The 26633-nt window shown below is 43.1% G+C and overlaps 2 protein-coding genes across 14 annotated transcripts in view; one reads left to right on the plus strand and one right to left on the minus strand.

Moving 5' to 3' along the window:
* On the plus strand, nucleotides 1–25826 carry LOC144601590 (uncharacterized). The gene is made up of 5 exons (XM_078413798.1): nucleotides 1–168; nucleotides 6363–6429; nucleotides 12297–12403; nucleotides 22457–22657; nucleotides 24515–25826. Exons 1-5 carry the CDS (start codon nucleotides 99–101, stop codon nucleotides 24592–24594), a joined length of 525 nt encoding a protein of 174 aa, XP_078269924.1. The 5' UTR covers nucleotides 1–98; the 3' UTR covers nucleotides 24595–25826.
* atp2b2 (ATPase plasma membrane Ca2+ transporting 2) overlaps nucleotides 1–26633 on the minus strand; it is a 1022617-nt gene that overhangs the window by 234212 nt on the left and 761772 nt on the right. The gene's annotated exons all lie outside the window — the stretch shown is intronic.

Here is a 26633-nt window from a genome sequence, read left to right on the forward strand (position 1 = left end):
CACTGCACACTAACTTTCTCATTCTGTTCTTCTGAGCACACCGGAGGTTCACGTTTTAACTGAGGTCTGAAACACAAGGAATAAACTGGAAAGAAAATATGGCCATAAAGATGATGAGCTTGCAGTCGATGTGTTGGCTGACAGCCTGCCTGGCAATTCAGCCTTCTGGTGAGTTTGGAAATAAACTTGCTCCATTCCATTCTTAATTTAAGGAATACGTTGGAGAATTTATTGAAAATTTCCCGCAATATGGTAACATTTTATTCTTGCGCAAATTATGTCGCCATGATGTTAAAAGTGTTAATACGTACAGTAGAGCAATAATTCTGGAGTAAGTTCAAGAGAATTTTCTTAAGAATTAAACTACCTTGTGATTTTCGAAAAGAATGTTGCATCCGATTGTATTGCATTGGGTGGCACCGTACAAGTGCGGGCAAGTAATTCAATTGTACATTGTACATTGGCAAAGGTACAACATTTTTACTGAACGAAAGTGCTTTAAAAGTTCTGAAGTAAGTGCAAGCAACAGAGTGGAACTTGACAAGGTTCATTTTCCTTCATTTGTTTAATAGTCAGCATCGATTAGTACGCAAATATTTATTCCTCTCATTTGTTTTCCAGTTGGTACAGTAATCGGTTATCTTCAACACACAAGTCTCTCAGTTCTTTTAATTCTATGTCACCTGTTTTTTTAAATCTTTTTGTGAAGGAAAATTGATTTTTCTGATTTACTCTTTGTATACACCTTATCAATATTTTTTTAAATCTCAATTAATCTCAATTTTTAATTAATTCAATTAATTTAATTAATTTCAAATTTTAATCTCAATTAACACTCTTTGTTCCAAAACTCCCCCCCCCCCCCTCCCCACGTGTTTATAAAGTAATTCATTCAAGCTAAAATGTCCTTGCAATGTTTCTGTAATGGGAAAGGAATTGCTCCAAGTTTCTGGAGTGGTTTCAAATTCATCGGTGAAAGAGCAGATCTATCCACCAACCTGTCCACCACAATCGACCTGCTTTCCAAACTAACTATTGAAACCCAGGGTTGAGTTTCGAGGTTTTCTCCCTTACCTGAGAACCATCTGGTTTAGTTAGAGATACAGCACGGAAGCAGGCCCTTCGGCCCACCGAGTCTGCCCCGACCATCGATCCCCGCACATTAACACTTCCCCAGCACACGCTAGGGACAATTTGCACATGCACCAAGCCAATTAATCTACAAACCTGTACGTCTTTGGAGTGTGGGAGGAAACCGACGATCTTGGAGAGAACCCACGCAGGTCACGGGGAGAATGTACGAACTCCATATGTACAGCACCCGTAGTCGGGTTGGAACCCGGGTCTCTGGCGCTGTAATCGCTGCAAGGCAGCAACTCTACCGCTGCACCACCGTGACCGCCGCCAACTCTCTGACAACTTATGGAAAGTTACAGGAATATTCAGATCCTGCCACTGTGGCCTTTTACAAAAGACCTTTTTTTCGAGTTCCAGGTCATGTTAAATGTTATATCAGTCTGATTTGCATTTTCCATTCTCAGTTGCAATTGAAGTTTCAGAAATCGTCAGACTCTCCCCTGACTGTCCAAAACACATACGCGTTCAAAAATTTAAAGTCTTTTAAAATATTCTCCCAAGTTTGTTGATCAAGCATTAAGTCCACAAAATCTTTAGGGATGCAGGGGAATGAGATGAAACATTGCACAATATCCCATTCAAATGGATTCAGTTTGGAAGCCTGTTTTTGTTTAATATAATATCAGACAAATGTAGTCACATTGAGATTTTAGACCCAACTCCTCACCGGCCATTTTTCTGGCACCAATAGCTTTCTGAGATCATAAAATGGCCGAAAGGAAATTCATGTGAACCTCTGGATGAAAATGTCACCTTCCTCCTTCTGAATAAACAGGCGATAACATTAGACCACAGCTTACGTTAGTGTATGCAAAGCATGGTGAGAGCACGTTTAGCCCATTACAAAACCACAAGACCACAGATACCAGAATTAGAAGGGTCCCGACCCAAAACATCATCTATCCATTTCCATCCACTGATGTTGCCTGACCTGCCAGCAGTTAGTTATTTACCCCAGTCCAAAAAGATTACCTGGCCAAATGCCACTTTCTAGCCTTGCAGTTCTCAACTGTTCAATCTACCAATTTTTAAAACAAATGAAGGATTTTGCATCCATGATCCTTCCAGGCAATGATGTCCAGCCTTAAACGACCTTGTGAGAGAAAAGATTTTTCCTAATCTTCCCTCAGATCCTTTTTCCAGTTGTTTTAATTCTCTGTCGCCACATTTTTGCTCTTTTCCTGAAAGGAAACGGATCCTTCTTATTTACACTATGTGGACACATTATCAGTTTTTGTTGTCCTTAATTACGTCCACTCTCAGCCTCCTTTGTTCCAAAAATTCCCCACCAGTCTATAAAATACTTCATCCATGCACTGTTTCTGTAATGGGAAAGGGATCGCTCCAGGGTTCAGGGATGGTTTCAAATTCATCAAAGTGCAGATCTATCCACCGACGTGCTCACAATGTTCTCAGTGTTCTCCAAGCAGGCGTTTGATACCTGAGGGAGAGGCCTGTGTTTCCAGATTTTCTCCCTCACCTGAGAAACCGCTCCCTTGTCTGACAATAGACAATAGGTGCAGGAGGAGGCCATTCGGCCCTTCGAGCCAGCACCGCCATTCAATGTGATCATGGCTGATCATTCTGAATCAGTACCCCGTTCCTGCCTTCTCCCCATACCCCCTGACTCTGCTATCCTTAAGAGCTCTATCTAGCTCTCTCCTGAAAGCATTCAGAAAACTGGCCTCCACTGCCTTCTGAGGCAGAGAATTCCACAGATTTACAACTCTCTGACTGAAAAAGTTTTTCCTCATCTCTGTTCTAAATGGCCTACCTCTTATTCGTAAACTGTGGCCCCTGGTTCTGGACTCCCCCAACACTGGGAACATGTTTCCTGCCTCTAGCGTGTCCAACACCTTAATAATCTTATATGTTTCAATAAGATCCCCTCTCATCCTTCTAAATTCCAGTGTATACAAACCTAGTCGCTCCAGTCTTTCAACATATGACAGTCCCGCCATTCCGGGAATTAACCTAGTAAACCTACGCTGCACGCCCTCAATAGCAAGAATATCCTTCCTGACATTTGGAAATTTGTGGGAATATTCAGACCCTGCCACTTTGCTGCTTATGTCATCACAGAATGAAAAGATCACGTAATTAGGGAAGATTCTTGACTAGTTTAGTTTAGTTTAGTTTAGAGATACAGCGTGGAAACAGGCCCTTTTGGCCCACCGGGTCCGCGCCGACAAGCGATCCCCGCATATTAACACCATCCTATACACACTAGGGACAATTTTTACATTTGCCAAGCCAATTAACGTACACACCTGTACGTCTTTGGAGTGTGGCAGGAAACCAACGATCTCAGAGAAAACCCACGCAGGTCACGGGGAGAACGTACAAACTCCGTACAGACGGCGCCCGTAGTTGGGATTGAACCCGGGTCGAAGAACCCCGACTCAGTCTGAAGAAGGGTCTCGACCCGAAACGTCAACCATTCCTTCTCTCCTGAGATGCTGCCTGACCCGCTGAGTTACTCCAGCTTTTTGTGATACCTTCGATTTGTACCAGCATCTGCAGTTATTTTCCTACCCTGCTCCCTAACTCCATCATTCTATGGCTCCAAGGGTTAGTCCATGGTGTTCTATTGTAGAGGTAAGATTAGGGCTGCGCAGTTTGGTTCAGATACTTGATGTTTGTAGGAATTTAGCTGTTCCTGAACCTGGTGGTCTTAGACTTTGGGATTCTGTACCTCCTTGCCGATGCTGGCAGCAAGAAGAGTTCCTGGCCTGGATAGTGGGGTTTTTGAGCCGGTGCCTCGCATAGATGCTTTTGATGGTGTGGTGGGCAGTAACCAAAGATACTCGAGGAACAAGATGGACCACTCCGTTGAAATGGCCCATACTGAAGTGTAGTACGCAAAGGAGCCATTTTAGTAGTCAAAACCCGCTGTTCGTTATGCCTCTCGCAGTGTAATCAGTGTTGTGGGGGAACAGTATGTGTGATGACACCATTAAAATGCAAAATACATCTCATCTATCAATTCACAGATTTTTGTTATTTTTCTTTTTAAATGTTTCTGTAAGTTTCTGCCTAAAATGGCGTCATGACATAGTACGGTTTTTAGGGTGGAGTGGTCTATCTTGCTCCTCGAGTATCTTTGGCAGTAACTGTGGAACGAATGGTTAGACGACTTTTCGGGTTGGGACCATTCTTTGGACTCTTATCCTTATTTCAGATCAGGGTCCTTGGTGTTGTTGACATGAAGTCCGAGGAAGGGTCTCGACCCGAAACGTCACCCATTCCTTCTCTTCAGAGATGCTGCCTGACCTGCTGAGTTACTCCAGCATCTTGTGTTTATCTTCGAATAACATCATAACCCTTGCCCTGTCCCATCCCGTCCCGATATCAGGTTTGTTATTCCTTTCCCCATCTGCTTCCATCTGCCCATCGCCTCTCTCTAACCTTGTTCTATTTATCACTTCCAACCTCCATCTCCACCTTCCCCCTCTCATCTCCACGTTTGCATCTGTCAGCCCAATTGGTTCCTTATTTGTTTGCACCGATTGTCCACCAGCCTTTGCTGAAAGTCGCCTCCCTCCCATTCCTTGCTCCATCTGCCCATCCTCTCCCACCTACCTTGGGTTTTCCACCATCACCTGCCAGCCCATGTCTCACCCTTCCAGTTCAAGAGTCAAGAGCGAAGAATCAAGAGTGTTTTATTGTCACTTTTCCCAGATAGAACAAAGAAAATCATACAGCAGCTCAACAGAATATGTAAACATAGTGCACTGGAAACAATGTAATAAACCAGAAAAAAAGGTCTGTGTGTGTATATATATATACACATACATACTCACATATGCAAATACACACATATACATATATGCATACCCATATATATATATATATATATATATACGTACATACACATATACACATAAATATACACACACCTAAATAAACATACACACACACACACACACACACACACACACACACACACACACACACACACACACACACACACACACACACACATACACACACACACACACACACACACACACACACATACACATAAAAAAGCAAACAAACAATAATAACAATAGTAGTCTATGTTCAGAGCTTATTTGAGGTTGTTGTGCTTAATAGCCTAATGGCTGTAGGGAAGAAGTTGTTCCTGAACCTGGATGTTGGTTCTATAAGATCCCCCCTCAATATTCCAGCATCTGCAAAACTATTGGGTCTCTAAAATCATTACCTTATTTATTTTTTTGAAAGGCAATTTTGATATTGATCTGCAGAAAATGTGAACTTTTGCTGACTATTCCTCTAGCTTTAAGTTGAGTTGAGAGGTTGGACACGTAGTTGAGTGGTACCAGCTCTTACTTCATGTCAACAATCAACATAGACAGCGATATGTGGGATACCAAAGCTGGTGGATGAAAGGCAAGGGCCAGGGGAATGCAATCCTTGTTCTGTCACGGGAGAGAGGGGGCGGAAGCAGAACTACGGGACACAGAGCAGATGTGGGTGAGGAATTCAGGGATCTCTTTTGACAAGGCGAGAGAGCAGCGAGAACTCCCATTCAACATGGGGTCCATAAGATGGCACTTCACTTAGGGTTGCCAACTATCCCGTATTAGCCGGGACACCCGTGCCTGTGTCCCGTATTAGGCCCTGGGGGGGGTGCTGTTGGCCCGGACACTGTAGGCCCGAACACTGTAGGCCTGGACACTGTAGGCTCGGGAGCCTCTCGCTGTGGGCCCGGACACTGTAGGCCCCGACAGTGTAGGCCCGGATGCCCGGGCGCCACCTAACGGAGGTTGCTTAACAAACCGCCTCCAGGCCCGGGCGGCCCCCATTGGTGGAGCGGGAGCACGTGGCCGCTGGCTGGGTGAGGTCACGTGGGGCGCGGGGTGGTGACGTCACCCTTTGTCCCCTATTTGGGAGTGAGGAAGATGGCAACCCAACCTTCACTAGAGCCTCAGACTAGACGTCAATCTCTGAAATGCTTCTCCAAAGGTTATGGGGGTTATGGGGGTGAAGGCAGGAGAATGGGGCTGAGAGGGAAAGATAGGTCAGCCATGACAGAATGGAGGAATTGCCACGATGGGCCGAATGGCCTAATTCTGCTCCTATGACTTATGACTTTATAAACCCAAAAACATTTGACTCAGAGGCTTGGCTAATAGTTTCTAGTTTTGTACTAATAGTTATTGCATAAGATCAATTTGATTTGATTTAAGATCTCTGTAACGTCTGTATTACTTTGTCAGCTGCATACTCCAGCGTAGAGTGCAAGTTGGGTTGGGACGGAGTGACCTGCACGGAGACTAACTACGTGTAAGTAACCAACAATATTGGATGCTTTGACTCTTCTTTGGTTTTTATGAGTTCAAATTGTTGCATCAGAGAATTGGATGAAATCTACAAAATACTGTGTTTTGGAATTAGATTTATAAATACATTATGTCTAAATCGTGGCTTCCACTGTTATTTTATTTCTGAGCTTGGTCTGAATTGGTCTAGGCAAAGAAAATAATGCAAGGCTCACAATTCAGAACAGTTTATTGTAACCCAATCTAATGCCACATGTAAAATACATGAAAGCGCTGACTAATGGTATTGCACCCAATGTTACATGAAATTACCAAAGGTCTGGTCTAAAACAGTTTGGTTGCATTTGGCATGCAAGCTACCCTTTTAACTCCAACATTGTTTATTCTTTAATTCTAAATGTAGTTACACAGCATTCACCATGTTGACCACTTGAGATTGATTAGTAGGACTAGATGTTACAACCCCTAAGGTTTGCACTACAATTGACTGGTGTTGTTCTTGGGGGTGACCACTAGGTGATGTTGCTACCATTCAGACACATCTTCAGTTGTGTACCTCAACGTCACTGGGTGTTTTGGCCTTTTATCACAAGACACCCTCAGTCGAGGCAGGCCCACCACAGGGTGATCAGCCCTGGGTGTGTGTCTTATGGTTAGCCTCTAGATGGTCACATGGCAGCCCAGACAGTATCTTTTCTCTTCAGCCACAGCCAGTGACTGCTCCGTTCGGCTGCATTTGCAAGTTCTTTGATTGCCCTCCTTTGGGCCTGCCCTCTGACTCCAACTTCCCTCAGGAGCCTTGTAGTGGAACTGGCTACAAAGCCCCTGCACCCCACCCCCACTGGACGCACTCTTACACTCCAACCTTGCTCCTCTGCCTCTACTGCAAGGTTGGAATATCTCAGCCTTTTCCTTTCAAATGCCTGGTCCACAGCCTCCTCCCAGGGCACCGTCAGCTCAATGATGTAAACACGCCGACAGGAGTTGGACCAGAGGACGAGGTCTGGTCGCAGGTTGGTAGCTGCGATTTCAACTGGGAAGGAAAGGCTCTGGCCTAGGTCAACCCGCATTTCCCAATCTCTGGCTGCACACAGTGGGCATGAGTTGAGAGGCGAGGTGGTAGTCTTCCGTTTCTCTCCTTCCCGGATGAACGATAGGATTTGCGGGAATGTTAGCTGGACATTGATAGGCATGGCGTTGGTGGTAACTCTCTTGCACTCGAGTGCAGCTGCCAAACACCTCAGCACCTGGTTGTGTCGCCAGGTGTATCTGCCTTGTGTTAGGCTGGCCTTACAACCGACCAGGATGTGCTTGAGGTTTGCTGGAACTGCACACAGGGGGCAGGCTGGATCCTCTCCCAGCCAAAGATTTAGGTTTGTGGGAGAGGGAAGGACATCATATATGGCTCTGATAATAAAGCTCAACATACTTGACTCCATGTTCCACAGCTCACTCCATGTGATCTTCCTCCTCTCAATGCCATCCCACCTCATCCAGCGGCCTTGCTTGGCTTGAGATATAGCTTTGGCACACCTGGCTGCTTCTTCTTGGCGGCGCACCTCCTCCACCACCTGGTGCCGACGTTCAGCTGGAGTAGCCTTTTGCCAGGTAGGTTTCATTGCTCCCAGGCCAAAGCCCCCTCGGCCTTGTTGGACATGGCCCACTATGTCCCGGTGTCGGAGGGCAGATTTTGCGTCCTGTACCACTGCTGCTGGAGTCCATTTCTTCCCTGTTGCTATGGTTGGAGCGACACCTCTAACTATTGGGTCCCGGGATTCTGTTAGTGTCATGTCCAGCCTTGTTTTGGCGCATTTGAATTCCTCCACCAGGCTTGAGACTGGCAGTGAGAGGGCTCCATTCCCATAGAGTCCTATGCTGCTGAGGCATCTCGGTAGCCCAAGCCATTTCCTCACTTGTGAGTTCACAAGTCTCTCCAGCTGGTTGATATGGGATAAAGTGACCTCGTAGATGGTAATTGGCCACATGAGTCGGGGCAGCAGACCGAATTGAAAGCACCAAAGCTTCAGCTTCCCTGGGAGAGCAGTGTTGTTGATTTGCTTGAGGCCACTGATTGTATCCTGCCTGAGTTGTTCCACCTGCTCTGTGCCCTTGAGGTGTGCGGTGTACCATCTCCCGAGGCTTTTGACAGGCTTCTCCAGGACAGTTGGTATTGTCTCGTTGTTGATGCGGAACCTTTCGTCAGTCAGCCGGCCTTTGACGATGGAAATACTGCAGGATTTGCTGGGTTTAATCTCCATTGTTGCCCATTTGATGTTTTCCTGGAGTTTATCCAACAGGCGTTTGGTGCATTGCTTTTGTTGTTGTTATAGTGGTCATGTCATCCATGTACGCCCTGATTGGAGGAAGACGCAGCCCACTCTTCAAGCGTTCCCCTCCGACTACCCATCGTGATGCTCGAATGATTAGCTCCATTGCCATGGTAAACATCAGAGGAGAGATGGTACAGCCTGCCATTATGCCTATCTCAAGGTGCTGCCAGGCGGTGGTGTTGTCCTGTGTTGTGATGCAGAACTGGAGGTCCTGGAAGTAAGCTTTTACCAGCTTTGTGGTGACCTCTATGACCTGGAAGAAGTTAAAAGCTGCCCAAAGAGTCTCATGGGGCACTGAACCAAAGGCATTGGCAAGATCTAAGAAAACCACATGCAGACCTCTCTTTTCTTTCTTGGCAGTTTGTATCTGGTGCCAGATGACATTTGCATGTTCCAGACATCCTGAGAAACCACGTACCCCTGCTTTCTGCACTGATGTGTCAATGAAGTTGTTGCTCTGCAAAAACGCTGAGAGTCTTTGGGCCACAATACCAACGAAGATCTTTCCTTCCACATTCAGAAGGCTGATCTGGTGGAATTGGCTAATGGTTGAAGAGTTCTTTTCTTTGGGAATTAGGATCCCTCCTGCCCTTCGCCATGCCTTAGGTATGATTCCTTTCCCCCACGCCACTTTCATTAACTTCCAGAGGTATTTCAGGACACCAGGGGTGTTCTTCTAGAGCCTGTATGGAATGCCATTGGGACCTGGGGCTGATGCTGATCTTGCTCGTTTAACTGTGTTCTCCACCTCCTTCCATGTAGGAGGCCTTGTGTCCATCTGGTGCTCAGGTGGATGAATAGGTGGCATGTCGTCTGGAATGGTGACTGGCTTATGCCTCAGGTTGTCGGAGTACGTCTTCCTCAGGTGCTCCTCTAGTTCCCTTACAGGTACTTTCAGGATCCCACTCTTCTCCTTGACAAAGGGGCTTTTGACAAACTTATATGGATCTCTGTAAAAGCCTGTCCTCGCCCGTTCTTTCTTCTTGTGTTGCTTTCTCAGGCATTCTGCTCTTCGCAGGATTGCCAGGCGCTGCTTTCCTTCTGCCTGCAGTGCCTCGAGCCCTTCCCTTTCTGCCTCTGTGGCCTTCCTCCACTGTTTTCTCAGCTGCCTCCTTTCCTTCACCAGTCTTTTTATCTCCTGCTGCCTCCCGGACTTGTACTGGAGTGATAGTTCCTTCTGTGTCCTCTGTTTCTTGACCTTCACCCCAAATCTCTCCGCCCCATAGTTGTTTATGATGTCTCCCATCTTCTCCAGTTTTCTTTCTACACATCCCTTCAATCCTTCCAGAAGATGGATGAGGTCAGTGTTAATGGTCTCCCACTGTTTCCTCAGGCAGGATTTAGGCCACACGATTTGAGGCTTTCTTCCTTCCATCTTCCTCTCTACCGCAGACTGTGGCTGGTTGGGCTCTGTACTCGTGTCCGTTGGTGGGACTATACTTGGTTGAGCTTCGCCTGGGGTGCTGATACCCTGTGGACTGTGGTGATTATCCTGCCACTGGGCTTCACTCGACTGATTTCACCTACCTCTTAGGAAGTAATGGTCAATGCGAGGCCCCTCACCAAGCTCTCAGGCACTTTTTCATGCTCTGGTGGATCTTGAGACCCTTCTCTGATGTTATCTTTTCCCAGCCACAGATGCAGCTTCGTAGCTTGTGTCCTGCCGGCGCTGTTGCTCTGTCAATTGCTGTGCCGGTTGTCTGATTCATAGTCGATTCCGTTCCTGGGTCTGTTGCCGTGTGGTCTGTCGATGAGTCATCTTCCGCCCCCGCTCTCGCAGACTCAAGGGGTATTCTTTTTCTTGACTTTTTCGTAGCAATATATGGGTGGAACTTGCACTATAATTGTTGCAAAGTGCCCCTTCCAACACTTTAACCCTTAGCTCAGCATCTCTCTCTCTCTCTCTCTCTCTCTCTCTCTCTCTCTCTCTCTCTCTCTCTCTCTCTCTCTCTCTCTCTCTCTCTCTCTCTCTCTCTCTCTCTCTCTCTCTCTCTCTCTCTCTCTCTCTCTCTCTCTCTCTCTCTCTCTCTCTCTCTCTCTCTCTCTCTCTCTCTCTCTCTCTCTCTCTCTCTCTCTCTCTCTCTCTCTTCTCTCTCTCTCTCTCTCTCTCTCTCTCTCTATCTCCCTTCCCCTCCCCCTCTCTCCACTCTTAATTTATAACCCCCAAATCATACTTGTGATGATTTAATTAAAGCAGCAGTTTTAATTTATACCTCCACTCGGGGTCAGACTATCAGCATAACAAAAGCTGTTAGCAAATGCTTCCACTAAAGGAGTACAGATGTACAGTAGCTACGCCACAGTCATGTTGGTCTGCATGTCATGCCTAGTTACGTTGAAGTCATCACAATAGGCCAAAGATAACGGCCAGGTAAAAAGATCTTTAAAAAATCAATAAGTATATCAGAGTTTGCTTATCATCTTCAAAGGTATATTTTATACGTAAAAAATATGTACAGGCAAAACAATACATTCTTTACAATAGCAATACAATACAATAGACAATAGGTGCAGGAGGAGGCCATTTGGCCCTTCGAGCCAGCACCACCATTCATTGTGATCATGGTTGATCATTAACAATCAGTACCCCGTTCCGGCCTTCTCCCCATACCCCCATACAACACGATGTGGTGGGACTTTATTTATCCCAGGAGGGAAATTGATCTGCCAACAGCCATAAAACACAAGACACATGAAACATGAAACTGAAGGGGCGAGTGGACAGGATTGGGGATGTGCAAAGATTGGGGGGGGACGGGGACTAGAGTGACCCAGCAGCAACCCCCCCACCTACTGCAGCCACCCAGAGTGACCCAGCAGCAACCCCCCCACCTACTGCAGCCACCCAGAGTGACCCAGCAGCAACCCCCCCCGCCTACTGCAGCCGGTGCCTGTCACATCTGTGTCTCAGATGTGTAATAATGAAGCAGAAACAATCCGTGCTTCGGTGTAAGGTCTAGTTCCTTTGGACCAACAGCCCATCCCAACCCTTTACTTATGCTCAGCCTTGCTCTCAACCCAAAAACAAAACCACGGGAGTTTAAGTACCCACACCTTGCCCATCCCAATGACTAAGTGAGTGATGGTCCACTGGGCAGCATTGTGGCTCCACTCTCTCTCTTCAGCATTTTATGTTCATCAGTTCATAAGTGATAGGAGCAGAACTAGGCCATTCGGCCCATCATGTCGACTCCCCCATTCAATCATGGCAGATCTATCTCTCCCTCCTGACCCCATTCTCCTGCCTTCTCCCCATAACCCCCGACACCTGTACTAATCAAGAAGCTATCCATCTCTGCCTTAAATATATCCATTGGCTTGGCCTCCACAGCCTTCTGAGGCAAAGAATTCCACAGATTCACCACCCTCTGACTGAAGACATTCCTCCTCATCTCCTTCCTGAAGGAACGTCCTTTCATTCTGGGGCTATGACCTCTGGTCCTGGACTCACCCACTGGTGGTAACATCCTCCCCACATCCACTCTGTCCAGGCCTCTCATTTCCTCTCATTTTAATTAATCTTCCCTTCTATTTTCCGTAGGCAGAAGATATTAATTGGAGTTGGAGTGGTGGGGGGCATCATTGTGGTTGCACTGGTAGTATGGTGCTGCTGCTGCGCCCTTAACAGTTCCACACCTCACCAAACGGGTGAGTAACTATTCTGGCTGGGGTTTATTATTGTCACCTGCCCTGAGGTGCAGTGCTTATGCGCCATGCAATCGAATCAGATAACACAATCAGAGCATACAGTCAAGCCAAAAGTAAGCACAAACGATAGAACAAAGAAAAATACCGGAGTGCAGAATATGTAAGAAAATAACTGCAGATGCTGGTACAAATCGAAGGTATTTATTTCACAAAATGCTGGAGTAACTCAGCGGGTCAGGCAGCATCTCAGGGGAGAAGGAATGGGTGACGTTTCTTTAGTCTGAAGAAGGGTCTCGACCCGAAACATCACCCATTCCTTCTCTCCTGAGAGGCTGCCTGACCCGCTGGGTTACTCCAGCATTTTGTGAAATAAATACCTTTGGAGTGTAGAATACAGTTTATTTACAAGTGGAACAGAGATTTAAAAGCATGAAGCAATTGTAATTGTGTCAGATGATAGTGCTTAGTGTTCAGTGTGTTTCGTTTATGTACCAAAGGACAGTGAAAAGGCTTTGTGTCGCCTGTTATCCATTCAGCAAATAGACGATGCATGATTACCATCATGATGCCCACAGTGAACAGATATACAATATAGAGAATAATCTTTAGTGCAAGATAAAGTCCAGTAAGTTCCATTAAAGATAGTCCAAGAGATCAGCTTCTCGTGGGGAGGACCGCATCAGAACAGTGGGAGTCATTCAAAGGGTTGCTTCTGTGACTGGAGGCCGGTGTCCAGTGGGGTGCCGCAGGGATCAGTGTTGGGTCCCTTACTGTTTGTAATCTACATTAATGATCTGGATGTCAACGTACAGGGCATGATCAGCAAGTTTGCAGATGACACGAAGTTAGGGGGGGTGGTGAATAGCGAGGAAGGGATCTGCAAGCTGCAGGAAGATATAGATGAGATGGTCAGATGGGCGGAGCAGTGGCAGATGGAATATAATCCTGAAAAGTACGAGGTGATGCACTTTGGCAGGAATAACTTGGAGAGGGAGTACACCATGAATGGAAGGACCCTAGGGAAGACAGGGGTACAGAGGGACTTTGGAGTACAGGTACACAAGTCCTTGAAGGCAGCAGGACAGGTGGACAGGGTGGTCAAAAAGGCATATGGGTTACTGGCCTTCATTAGCCGGGGCATCGAATATAAAAGTAGCGGGGTAATGATGGAATTGTACAGAACACTGGTGAGGCCACAGCTGGAGTTTTGTGTACATTTCTAGTCACCACATTATAGAAAGGATGTGATAGCTTTGGAGAGGGTGCAGAGGAGATTCACCAGGATGCTGCCAGGGATGAAGGGCCTCGGCTATGAGGAGAGACTGAGCAGACTGGGGTTGTTTTCCCTGGAGCAGAGAAGGCTGAGAGGGGACATGATCGAGGTGTACAAGATCATGAGGGGCATAGATAAGGTAGATAGCCGGGAACTTCTTCCACTGGTGGAAGGTTCAACAACGAGGGGACATAGATACAGGGTAAGGGGAGGGAGGTTTCAGGGGGATGTGAGAAGGAACTTTTTCACCCAGAGGGTGGTTGGAGTCTGGAACTCACTGCCTGGGGTGGTGGTGGAGGCGGGAACACTCACAACATTTAAGAGGCATTTGGATGGGCACTTGAAATGCTACAACATTCAGGGCTACGGTCCAAATGCGGGAAAATGGGATTAAAATTAGACTGTGTTTGGTAACGGGCGGCACGGACACGATGGGCCGAAGGGCCTCTTTCTGTGCTGTAGGACTCTATGACTCTATGAGTCTTCAAAGAGGTAGATGGGAGGTCAGGACCCGTTCTCTCGTTGGTGATGGGATGATTCAGTTGCCTGATAACATCTGGGGAAGAAACTGTCCCTGAATCTGGAGGTGTGCGTTTTCACACTTCTGTACCTCTTGCCACCGTGACTTTCCGACACACTAGTTCACAAAGCTGCCATTAAACTGATTCAATTGAACGCTAACAGTCCACCTGTACAGAATGTAGACATGGCAACAAAAGAGAAACGGGCCGGCTATTTAGGCTCGAATGTCACGCTATCTTGAATCTCGACACACAGCAGAGAGACGATTGATCCACACAATGGGTTAGTTGCATCACTGCCAGATCCATCAATACTTAGATGATCGCAGCAAGTATCACCTACTGTGCCTAATTCTTTTTTTTTTTTTAAATAAAATTTTATTGGGGATAGGTACATAACCTGTTTACATCTTTACAGTCATACATTTTTGAATTAATAATATTGTCAATTATTATTATATACCTTTTACCCCTTTTTTTTAATTTATTTTATATAAACTAAATAAAGCTAACGAAGTAGATGAAGTGAAGAAAGAAAAGAGAGAGAAGAAAACTAAAAACAAAAACCAATTTAAAAGAAAAAATAACTAAAAACAAAAAACAAAAAAAAAAAAAAAAATAAGGAAAAAATTAGTTAAAGAAGAATGGAAAAATTTATTAAAATAACAAAAACTTCATTCGAGATATATTCGTACATTCCAAAGTATAGCATTTCATTCATTCTTTAGTCCGAGTGCTAGTCAGGTTCCTGTGCTGAACTATTCTGACCCTTTAAGTAATCAATAAAAGGAGACCATGTTTCAATGAATAATTCCTGTTTGTCCAACAGGGAAAATCTGATTCTTTCCACGTTTAAGGTCTCCGTCATTTCTATAATCCACATTTTAATTGTGGGGGCCGTAGGGCCTTTCCAAAATTTTAGAATTAATTTTTTTCCTGTTATTAAACTATAATCAATAAAGTTTTTTTGTGTTGTTCTGAATGTTTTATTTAATTCTAATTCTAATATTCCGAGTATAATTAATTTTGGATCTGGGTCCAATTGTGTGCTGGTTATTTTAGATATTATACTAAAAATATTTACCCAAAATTTTTTAATTTTTATACAGTTTGCAAACATATGAGATAATGTAGCTTCTAAATGTTGACATTTATCACATTTAGGTGAAATATGTTGGAAAATTTTATGTAGTTTTGTTTTGGAATAATGTAACCTATGTAATACTTTAAATTGTATTAGAGAATGTCTGGCGTTTAGTGAACACTGATCTATATGTTGCAAACTTTCTTCCCAAGTATCTTTCGTTATTACTTGATTTAATTCTTTTTCCCATTTTTGTCTATATAAATCCGTAGAAGGCATGTCACTGTCTAATAAAATATTATATATATAAGATATTAATTTTTCTGTATTAGGATGTTTGTTCCAACATTCGTCAAGAATTTCTGAATTTCTAATTTGAAAATTTTGGGAGTTCGACTTTACGTAATCTCTAAGTTGAAGATATCTGAAATAATCATTTCCACGAAGACCATAAATCTGTTGCAACTCCTGAAATGTCAGAAAGGTGCCTTCCTTATAAAGTTGTCCCATATTTTTAATTCCATAATTCTTCCACTGTGTAAAACCCCGGTCTAACCATGAAGGCTTAAACAAAGGATTATTCACAATTGGAAGAAAAAGCGATAAATTATCTAGTTTTAATGTCTTTTTTAATTGTTTCCAAATTCGTATAGCACTAAATATTATAGGGTTTTCCCTATAAATTTTTTTGTTTAATTTAGACGTGGCAAATAATATCGAACCAATATCAAAAGGCAAACAATCTTCCTTTTCCATTTTTAACCAGTCTGGTTGAAGATCTATTTCTTCCAACCAGAAATTCATATTTTTAATATTAACTGCCCAGAAATAAAACAAAAAATTGGGTAAAGCCAGGCCTCCATTTATTTTTGATTTACACAAGTGTCTTTTATTTATCCTATGATTCTTATAATCCCAGATGAAATCATTAACAATAGAGTCCAATTTTTTAAAAAAGTTTTTTGTCAAATATATCGGAATTGTCTGAAAAAGGTATAATATTTGCGGTAAAAAAATCATTTTTATGGCATTAATTTTGCCTACCATTGAGATGGGGAGTGTTTTCCAGTATTGAATATTCTTATGTAGTTTGTTCAGTAACGGGGGGAAGTTTGCTTTAAATAATGATGTATATATCTTAGTTACATAGATACCTAGATATTTAAATTTTTCATTTACTATTTTAAATGGAAATTGTTGTATTATCTGTTTGTTATGTTCCCTTATTGGCATAATTTCGCTTTTATTCCAATTTATTCTGTATCCTGAAAGTGATCCAAATTGGGTTATTAGCTTTAATAAGTTTGGAATACTAATTTCTGGTTTTGTGATGTAAATTAATACGTCATCTGCATATAGAGAAATTTTGTTCTCTGTGTCCTTTGTGTTATATCCATGTATTTCCGGATGCCCCCTAACTCTTTCTGCCAGTGGCTCAATAGCAAGCGCAAATAATAATGGGGATAACGGGCATCCTTGTCTACAACCTCTAGCTAGGCTAAATTTCGATGACAACCTTTGGTTTGTAAATATTCTAGCCGTGGGATTTGTATATAACAGTTTTATCCATGTACAGAATTTCTCCCCTAGCTGCATATTTTCCATCACCAAAAATAAATAAGACCATTCAACCTGATCAAATGCTTTTTCAGCATCTAGTGAGATTATTGCTAGATCTTCATTAATAATTCTCTTGGAATATATAATATTAAATAATCTTCTTAGATTATAGTATGAGTATCGTTTCTGAATGAAGCCTGTTTGGTCAGGGTGTATTAATTTATTCATCACCGTACTTAATCTATTCGCTAGTATTTTAGTTAAAATTTTTTGATCTGTATTTAAAAGTGCAATTGCTCTGTATGATCCCGGGTCTTCCGGATCTTTATCAGCTTTAGGAATCAGTATTATTATAGATTCATTTAAAGTATCTGGAAGTTTCTGTTGAGTATATATATACTCATACAGTCTATGTAAACGTGGGCTAAGCAAATCATAGAATTTTTTATAAAATTCGGAGCCTAAACCATCTGGTCCTACTGCTTTACCGTTTTTTAAAGAACCAATAGACTCCTCAATATCCTTTATCGTAATCTCCCTTTCTAATAATTCTCTATCGTTTGAATCTAAACCTTTTAAATTACATTTTTTTAAAAAGTCTGCTATTCCTTCTGATTGTGCTACGGTTTTAGTTGAATAAAGGTTCTGATAATATTGAAGAAATCTATCATTTATGTCCTTGGGCATTTTTAATAATTCTCCTGTCTCTGTTCTAATTTTATGAATTATTTTTTCCCCTTCCATTTTTCGTAATTGACGTGCTAATAGTTTTTGTGGTTTGTCTCCAAATTCAAAATGTAATTGTTTTGTTTTTTGATAAAGTTTTATTACTTGTTCTGAATACATTTTATTTAATTTATATTTCAATACAGCAATTTTATTATGTTTTAAAGTAGATGGCATTCTCGCATTTTCTATATCTAGTTGTTTAATTTCACTTTCCAATGTATGTTGCTTAATCCTGTTCTCTTTATTATAAAATGCTTGAGCAGAAATTAATGTACCTCGAACATACGCTTTAAACGTTTCCCACATAAGAGAAATAGGTGTGTCAGGGTTGTCATTTACCTCCAAAAATATTTGAATCTGTTTAATAATATATTCCTGGGATGACTTTTCGTTCAAAATTTGTGGGTTAAATCTCCAATATGCTTGTTTCTCGGACATTCCATTTAATTTAATCATGAATGTTACAGGTGCATGATCCGAAATTATAATGTTATGGTATTTTGAATTATAAATAAATGGAATAAACGTAGAGTCAACTAAAAAATAATCTATTCTTGAGTATGTTTTGTGTACTGGTGAGTAAAATGAATATTCCCGTCCAGTTGGGTTTTCTATTCTCCAGACATCCTTAATATTAGTGGTATTAATAAATGAATTTAAAAATACACTTGATTGAGATTTTATTTTTTTTTGCATTGATGATCTATCTAAGTATGGATCTAATGTACAATTGAAGTCTCCTCCAATTATTAATTTATATTGTGTGAATTCAGGAATTTTATTAAATGTTTTATTAAAGAACATAGGGTTATCAAAATTAGGCCCGTAAACATTAAGAAGAATCACTTTTTCTCCATTTAATTCTCCAACTAATATAATATATCTGCCATCAATATCCACTATTGTTGAGGAGTTCTTAAAAGGTATTCCTTTACGAATTAGTATTGCAACTCCTCTAGACTTGTGGGAAAAGGAGGAGTGATATGATTCAGCAATCCACTTAGCTTTAAGTCTATGTTGAGATTCCTTCTTGAGATGTGTTTCTTGAAGAAATATTATATCAGTTTTGATTAAATTTAGATGTGCCAAAACTTTACCTCTCTTAATTGGTTCATTGATTCCCTTGACATTCCAACTACAAAATGTTATTCCCTGACCCCCACTTGTCATATTAATGTCTTGCATATTGTTTCTAAGGTGGTCTATAACCGATCAGAAGGTACAACACACAGAACCTGACCCTGCTCCCGAACCTCAAATAGATGAATTTAAAATCATATACAACGCTCTTCCGAACACATCTCCTTGTATTTGTCTTATTTTCCCATTCTAACATTAAGTTACAAAAATATTTAAAAAGAGAAAAGTGATAGAGTTGATTAATATAGGGTGAAAGAAAAGAAACTACCTCTACAATTAGTGTAGTTAGTGATAGCCACACTAACGTGGCTAGAATTCTAAAGACTTCCGTAGCCTTTGTAAAAAAAAAAAATTCTAGCTCCGTGCGCAAAGAAAATAAAGGGTTATTTCTAACATTCATATATCTTCTTTGGGAGTAACAAACTTATTTACATACCCATACATACACACACACGATATACCCCTATATATATATATACATACCCGTATGTATGCATACATAAGCACATAACCTCTACATATCTCTACATATCATATTAATTTTTCCACTAAATCTATCATAAATTTAATTTTAAATTGAAAAGTAAAGAGAAAAACGGTCAAACTTTATTATGACTTAGGCTAACTTACCTCTTGCATATCTTCCTAAATAATATAATTGTGTAATTCATTTCTATGTTAATCGAAGACTATTGATTATTCATCATTGTTATCAATCATATACAGTATTAAATTTATATGATTTATGTTAATGTTAATAATTTTATTAATAATTTTTAGTGGTAATATAGATATTTAATAAATATTGGTTATTACATATATAGTTATATATGAGTATACAGATAATAATAATGATTAGTAAACAGAAAAAACAGAAAAGATCACGGTTTTCTCCAATGTCCTCCATCCATTTCGGTTTCCGGATCTCCTCAAAGCTCTTGAAAAAACTTTAAAGGTCTTTTTAGATCTGGCGGGACTCCTAAAGGGTAATGTGAATTCTTCAGTCTGTCATGTTTCCGACTTCTTTAGCGTATTCCATTGCTTTTTCATGGTCTGTAAAAAAGTGTACCTTGGACTTGTAGGAGACTCTTAGTCTTGCGGGATAAAGCAAGCTGTATCTCAGATCAGGTACCTTCTTCAAAATTCTCTTTGTCTCAATGAACTGCACTCTTTTCTTGTGAACTTCTACCGGATAATCGCGGTAAATACTGAATCTCGCACCTTCAAAAAGGAGCTGTCCGCCTCGAACCATTTTCCTCATTATATCATCCAATTCATGATCCAATTGCACCTTTACAATAATTTGTCTTGGGTGGGCATCATCCTGTATACGTTTTTGCTGCACTCTATGGGCTCGACCGAGTAAAGGTTTATGATCCAATTTTAAGGCTTTATGTAAAAGGTCTGCCACAAAATCCCGAGTACCCATTTCTTTCTCACCTCCTTCTTTCACCCCTACAATCCTTAGATTCTTACGTCTTTGCCGCCCCTCCAAATCGGTACATTTCTCATTTAATTTGATCACCATATCTGAGAGGCGTTGGTTTTCAGTAAGGAGTCGACTTGCCATTCCCTCATTTGACGTCGCCCATTTCTCCAGTTCGGTTAACGCTATTTGATGTTGACCAAGTTCATAATGAACGGGGTCCATCTCCGTTTTAACCTTCGTTTCCACCAAAACCAGCCTGGCTTCCAGTACTTCCATTTGCGCTTTGACCTCTTCCTCCCTCGTCCTCTTCCAACTTTCCAGCATGAGCTGAACGGTAGAAAGCATTTCTGTTTTAAATTCCGACCTAAAAGAGTCAAGTTTCTCACCAAAGGTTTTTAATTCGGCAGCAAGAAAAGTTTTAAAATCCTCCATTTCGGACTTTTTCATTCTCTTCGAAGGGTCTTCCTGGGCCCTCGTTGTAATTGCGGCCGAGGCCTCTAAAGGGCCTTCCTCTTCCATCTGCGGTTTTTTACCGGCTTTTTTTTGTGCCCCACGGGGGGGGGGGCTGCGTTGTAACGACATATCTTAAAGTCGCGCGCCTGATGACGTCACGCAGGCAGCCGTTCAGATTGCGATCGCTGCAGGTAAAACCCAATTTTCTCCCGTTTTTTTTTCCCTCGGCACGGAGCTAGTTGGCGCTGGACTCAAGCCTCCATAGCGCCACCGGAAGTCCCCCCTACTGTGCCTAATTCTCATCATGAGAACAGCAGGGCAGGGATGAAAGCAGGGTGGAAGGTGCTCTAGGCATTGAAGACAGACACAAAATGCTGGAGTAACTCAGCGGGACAGGCAGCATCACTGGAGAGAAGGAATGAGTTGAGACCCTTCCTTAGACTGAGAGTCAGGGGAGAGGGAGAGAGAGAAAAGGTGTGAATACGGGACATCAAAGGGGACGAGGTTCAAGGAGAATGTAGAATGGATCATTGTAAGCTTGAGGAAGGTGACAACGAAGCACACAGAGATAAAATTTAATCTGGGGGCAGTCAGACTGGTTGGAGAAGTAGGATAGGGTAGGGATGGAGAGAGAGAGAGAAAGCAAGGGTTACTTGAAGTTAGAGAAGTCGATGTTCATACCGCTGGCGTGTAAGCTGCCCACATGTAATATGAGATGCTGTTCCTCCATTTTGCGCTGGGCCTCACTCTGACAGTGGAGGAGGCCCAGGACAGAAAAGTCAGTGTGGGGATGGGAGGGAGGGGGGTAAAATGTTTGGCAACAGAGAGGTCGTGTAGGTTTAGGCTGAGGTGTTCAGTGAAACGATCACCGAGCCTGCACTTGGTCTCGCCGATATACAGGAGTCTTCAGTGCAAACCAGCATCTGCAGTTCCTCCCTACAGATTCCACTGGCAGTCAGGGGGAATGCCAAGCTGCCTAGAACCCCTGTCCCACTTAGGCGATGTTTTAGGCGACTACAGGCAACTAGGCTGTCACCACACAGTTGCCGGGGTGTCGCCTGTACGGCCGTGAGTCGTCTCCAATGAGTCGTAGCGTTTTTCTGGTCGCCGCTGGATTTTGAATTTTTTTAAAAAAATCGTCGACTGTTGGTTTGACGCCAATGATCGTAGTGTGACGTCTCCTGACGGGGGCGCTGTTGCAGGTTGTCGCCAGGTTGTCGCCAGGTGACGTAGGTTGTCACCGGTGCTGACTTCGTTGAATTCCATTGGCGACGACCTACGTCAAACCAACAAACCAACAGGTACCGGCGTCAGAACCGGAGGCCAAAATGACGTGAATTGTCTTCAGTTGTCGCCGACACGGTCGTAGATTGTCGGGGGTAGATGTAGGTTGACTTCGGTTGTCGTAGGTTGCTGCCTGTGCGGTCGTAGGTTGTCGTAGGTGCGGTCGTAGGTGGACGTCCTGAGTCGTGACGATTGGGTCGCTGGCTGTCGGTAGCTTGCCGTAGCTTGACGTCACTAGGTGGTAGGTTGTTGTAGCTTGTCGTAGACATTGTCGTAGACTATTGCAGTCACCGGCAGTCGCCTAAAAAACCCGCCTAAGTGGGACAGGGCCCTAATTAGGAATTCGATTGTAAAGAAGCTGCCACAAGATGGTTGCACTTAATGAGCTTGCACTTAATTCTGTGATTTTCTATCAACATATTGGCCTCAAATCTGTTGCCACAGAGTGCACTGGTCAGGCATCTCGACAGTGATTATGCGAGATTTTGCTTGCATATTCCAACCAAACATTGTCAGATAACTTTTGGCCGTGGATAGTTCCTTTTATTTAATTAATGTTGGTCTCCTCTTGTTCTTTCAGCTGTTGTCAACACCACTGCTGCAACTGTGGTGCCGATGGGCTATGGACAACCTGTGTCGATGTATCCAGGCTTCCAGGGGTACCAGCCAGTGCCTCTTCTACAGTCCCCTGCACAACTGCCCATGAATGCGCCCCCTTGCTCCTATGCTTACCCACAGGCAGGCCAAGCACAGCCACCTCCATACAATCAGGCAGCATCTGGTAAATAAATGTTGCACAACCATGTCCAGATCGACAGACACAAAATGCTGGGGTAACTCAGCGGGACAGGCAGCATGGGTCGAGACCCTTCTTCAGACCGAGATTCGGAGAGGGGGGAACTTAGAGGAGGGAAAAGGTTGGGAACAAATCAGAGCCCGCACCGATGACTCAGGATAGGTGAAGCCCACAAAGGTTCATTGTTGGCTGTGGAAGAGGTGATAAGAAAGGGATTTGAACAGTAAAACTGGCAGGATTACTAGCATGGGGAGGGAAGGAGAGAGAGGGAATGTAAAGGTTACTTGAAATCAGAGAAATTCATATTTATACCTCAGGGCTGTTCATAGGTTCATAATTTGTAGGAGCAAATTTAGGACATTCAGCCGATTAAGTCTACTCTGCCATTCAATCATGGCTGATCTATAATTCTCTCTCAACTCCATTCTCCTGCCTTCTCCCCATAACCTCTGACACCCTTACGAATCAAGAATCTGTCAATCTCCACATTAAAAATATCCATTGACTTGGCCTCCACAGCCTTCTGTGGCTATGAATTCCACAGATTCACCGCTCTCTAATTAAAGAAATCCCTCCTCATCTTTCCAAAGGTATGTCTGTCCTTTTATGCTGAGGCTGTGAGCTCTAGTCCTAGACTCTCCCACTAGTGGAAACATCCTCTCCACATCCACTCTATCCAAGCCTTTCACCATTCGGTAAGTTTCAATGAGGGTTCCCCCCCCCCCCCCCCTCATCCTTCTGAACTCCAGCGAGTAAAGGCCCAGTGTCGTCAAACGCTCATCATACGTCAACCCAATCATTCCTGGGATCGTTCTCGTAAACCTCGCCTGGACCCTCTCCAGAGCCGGCCCACCCTTCCTCAGATATGAGGCCCTTCCTTGCGGAGGATGTAGCCTATCCTCACTGACAGGGGGTGGCATGAAATCTCAGGTGCATGTCGTCGTGGCTGGATGCATAAATCCTTTTGGGGCTTTTCAAAGGCATCCGGACCACAGGTTGTGTATACAATCCTAAGATCCTGGCCAGTAAAATGTTTGCCTGCACCTACACCAACTTGCTACTGAGACGGTCTGCGTCCATTGTGGGTGGTTGGGGAGGAAGCCCATTGGTTGGAGATGGGAAGGACCTGGAGTATTGATGAGCCAGTCTAGATTTGTACCACCCCACCATTGACAAGTCCAGTATAGTTTGGGGTCTGGTGACGCCACTCCCATTTACTTACTGATTGCTCAAGTAAGTAAGCCAAAAATAACAGGCGGTGAGGTTAATTATGTGTCCTTAGTTTACAGTTATTCTCCAATTATCTTCTAAAGTGTCATGACATAAAATGGCCTGTAAACATGATTTACATTGATGGGTTCAATACACAGTGAAGAATTTGGGGAAATTTGAACCCTTTCACTTACTTTCGCATGCACAGTTAAATAAATAGCACACCAACTGTGCCAGAGAGGCACGGTGACGTAATGGTAGAGCTACTGCCTTACAACGCAAGAGACCCCGGTTCGATCCCGACTACGTGTGTTTGTCTGCACGGAGTTTGTACGTTCTCCCCGTGACTTGCGTGCGTTTTCTCCGAGATCTTTGGTTTCCTCGCACACTCCAAAGACATATAGGTTTGTTGGTTAATTGGCTTGGTATAAATGTAAACTGACCCTAGTGTGTGTAGGGTAGTGTTAGTGTGCTGGTGTTAATGTACAGATAGGCGTGGGCTCGGTGGGCTGTAGGGCCTGTTTCCGCGCTGTATCTCTAAACTCTAAACTGAAACTAAACTAAAGTTTATAGGCTGTTTTGCCCATTATTTGATGCTAACATTTCATGACTTTGCTTTTATTGTAACAGGTGGACGACCTTCGCAGGTTCCGACCGGAGGCATGAATGATAATCCAAAATTTTTCAATACAGCGCAAACCAACATATGAACAAAACTACCAGCCACACCCAAGAAATGCTTCTGCCTGCTTTCATCCCTCCCAATATTCGTTAACCAAGTCCAAGGCTGAGTGAGATAGGAGAGTTCAGAGAAAATCTAAACAGAAGTTGTGCTAGAAAAAGTTAGAGAAGAGTACTGTCAGAACAAAAACAACTTTAGAAGTTAACACATTTGTCTGTCTCTGTCATGTCTGTCATGTAATTCCATTATAGACAATAGGTGCAGGAGTAGGCCATTCAGCCCTTCGAGCCAGCACCGCTGGCTCACTATTATAATAGTGATGCTCATAATAGCATCACTATTATGGTGAGCAGAAATGTCTTTCTACCTAATAATGTCTAGTCTGAATTAAGGTCCTTGGTCCTTAGCACAAACTGAAGTTCCCTCCCTGACCCTAATTTCTTTGTTACCCTCAGACTTGGCTGCTTTAAGGCACTCCTGCCTAACATTTTACACGCAGACTCCATGCAGCTTAACGTCTAAAACTCTGCTGCCTCAAATCTAAACTTCCCATTACGTTTTCAAATCCGCAGGGCGATTCCTTTTCCTGACACCATCTATAGGTTCCTATGGGCCTTCTTCAACACCCTTGGTCCCATTGAATACAAGGCTCACAGATTCAGTTGCTCCACTGCAGCATGCTTGCCTTCAGGTGCCTGGGGATAAACTCTCAGGCTTGCTTTTCTTCCTCGTTTACTGGCTTTAAAGTGCTCATTTAAATCCACCTCTTTCACCATGTTTTTGGCCAGATGTTCTACTACCGTATTATTTTTAATGGTTAGTGCAAAAGCAGAGAACTCCAACTCAGACTTGGAGCTGTGTCACTGACTGTACCTGTGATGTAGACAAATCCGGACCGTGGGGCCTGGTAACTTATTCAAGGGAAGTCCAACTTCAAAAAGGGGCTCAGGCTAAACTGCCCAAATGAATGATAAATATTCCCATCTGATTTTCTTGCTTTCATGCTAACAATGATGAATAAAAGGTCATCTTACAATAATAGGACTTGTTACATTCCTGAAAAGATTATTATAGTTAAAGGTCTTTAGTTCTACTGTTTGTATTGTTTGATACATTCTAGCTTTTTGGCATGCCTCATAAAACAGGTTATATGTAGAAAAACATGTTGGGTTCAGGTAAAGTAAGCAAGTAAGCTGGATTTCATCTGTGAGCTTAACAGTAATAAGATGGTGACACCATGTTTTGCGTTAGTTTACGCTGATTTTTGATTTCGCAAATTTAAAATCTGTTTTGATTTTTCAGATTTATGCTTCTTTTAATAAACTTCTTTTTAAAATATTCTTAATCAGACCTTGTTGCCGATTTTGACTTTGAGGTGTGTTCCAGGGCTGCTCTGCTTGACAATAATATGGGCGGCATGGTGCCAGGGACTCGGGTTCCATCCTGACTACGGGCGCCGTCTGTACGGAGTTTGTACGTTCTCCCCGTGACCTGCGTGGGTTTTCTCCGAGATCTTCGGTTTCCTCCCACACTCCAAAGACGTACAGTTATGTAGGTTAATTGGCTGGGTAAATGTAAAAATTGTCCCTAGCGGGTGTAGGATAGTGCTAATGTGCGGGGATCGCTGGTCGGCGCAGACCCGGTGGGCCGAAGGGCCTGTTTCCCCAATGCATCTCTAAACTAAACTAAACTAAACTAATATAAAAAGATAAAATGATTAACTTCCTGTGCGGCAATGAATCATCTTAAGAAACATGTCTAAATACTCTAGATCTGCAAATAGTGCAGAGTTTCTTCACCACACGGCTATGAATAAAAATAGGTGTCCAAGTCAAAAAGAACATTAATACCCATTATTCACAAACCCAGGGTGTTCCAGAGACCTTTGCAGCTTCTAAAATATTATGTGCTCTCTCTACTGTAAAGTGGTAAACTTCATAATCTATTACACAAAGCAAGTGCTACAAAAGTTAGAAGATACAAGACCATATCATGTTTTTTTTTCATTGATGTCAGTCAGGGAATTAATATTAGCCAAAACATTTGGGGAGTTCTGCTCAGAGTGAT

This window comes from Rhinoraja longicauda, chromosome 17 (assembly GCF_053455715.1).
Source record: "Rhinoraja longicauda isolate Sanriku21f chromosome 17, sRhiLon1.1, whole genome shotgun sequence".
Classification (NCBI taxonomy): domain Eukaryota; kingdom Metazoa; phylum Chordata; class Chondrichthyes; order Rajiformes; family Arhynchobatidae; genus Rhinoraja; species Rhinoraja longicauda.

What these genes read in the sequence shown, in the direction of transcription:
- LOC144601590 (XM_078413798.1), top strand. Translation starts at nt 99, where the DNA reads ATGGCCATAAAGATGATGAGCTTGCAGTCGATGTGTTGGCTGACAGCC. An exon ending in TGCACGGAGACTAACTACGT is followed by an intron (nt 6,430 to 12,296) that starts GTAAGTAACCAA and finishes TATTTTCCGTAG; the next exon opens with GCAGAAGATATTAATTGGAG. An exon ending in TTCCACACCTCACCAAACGG is followed by an intron (nt 12,404 to 22,456) that starts GTGAGTAACTAT and finishes TTGTTCTTTCAG; the next exon opens with CTGTTGTCAACACCACTGCT.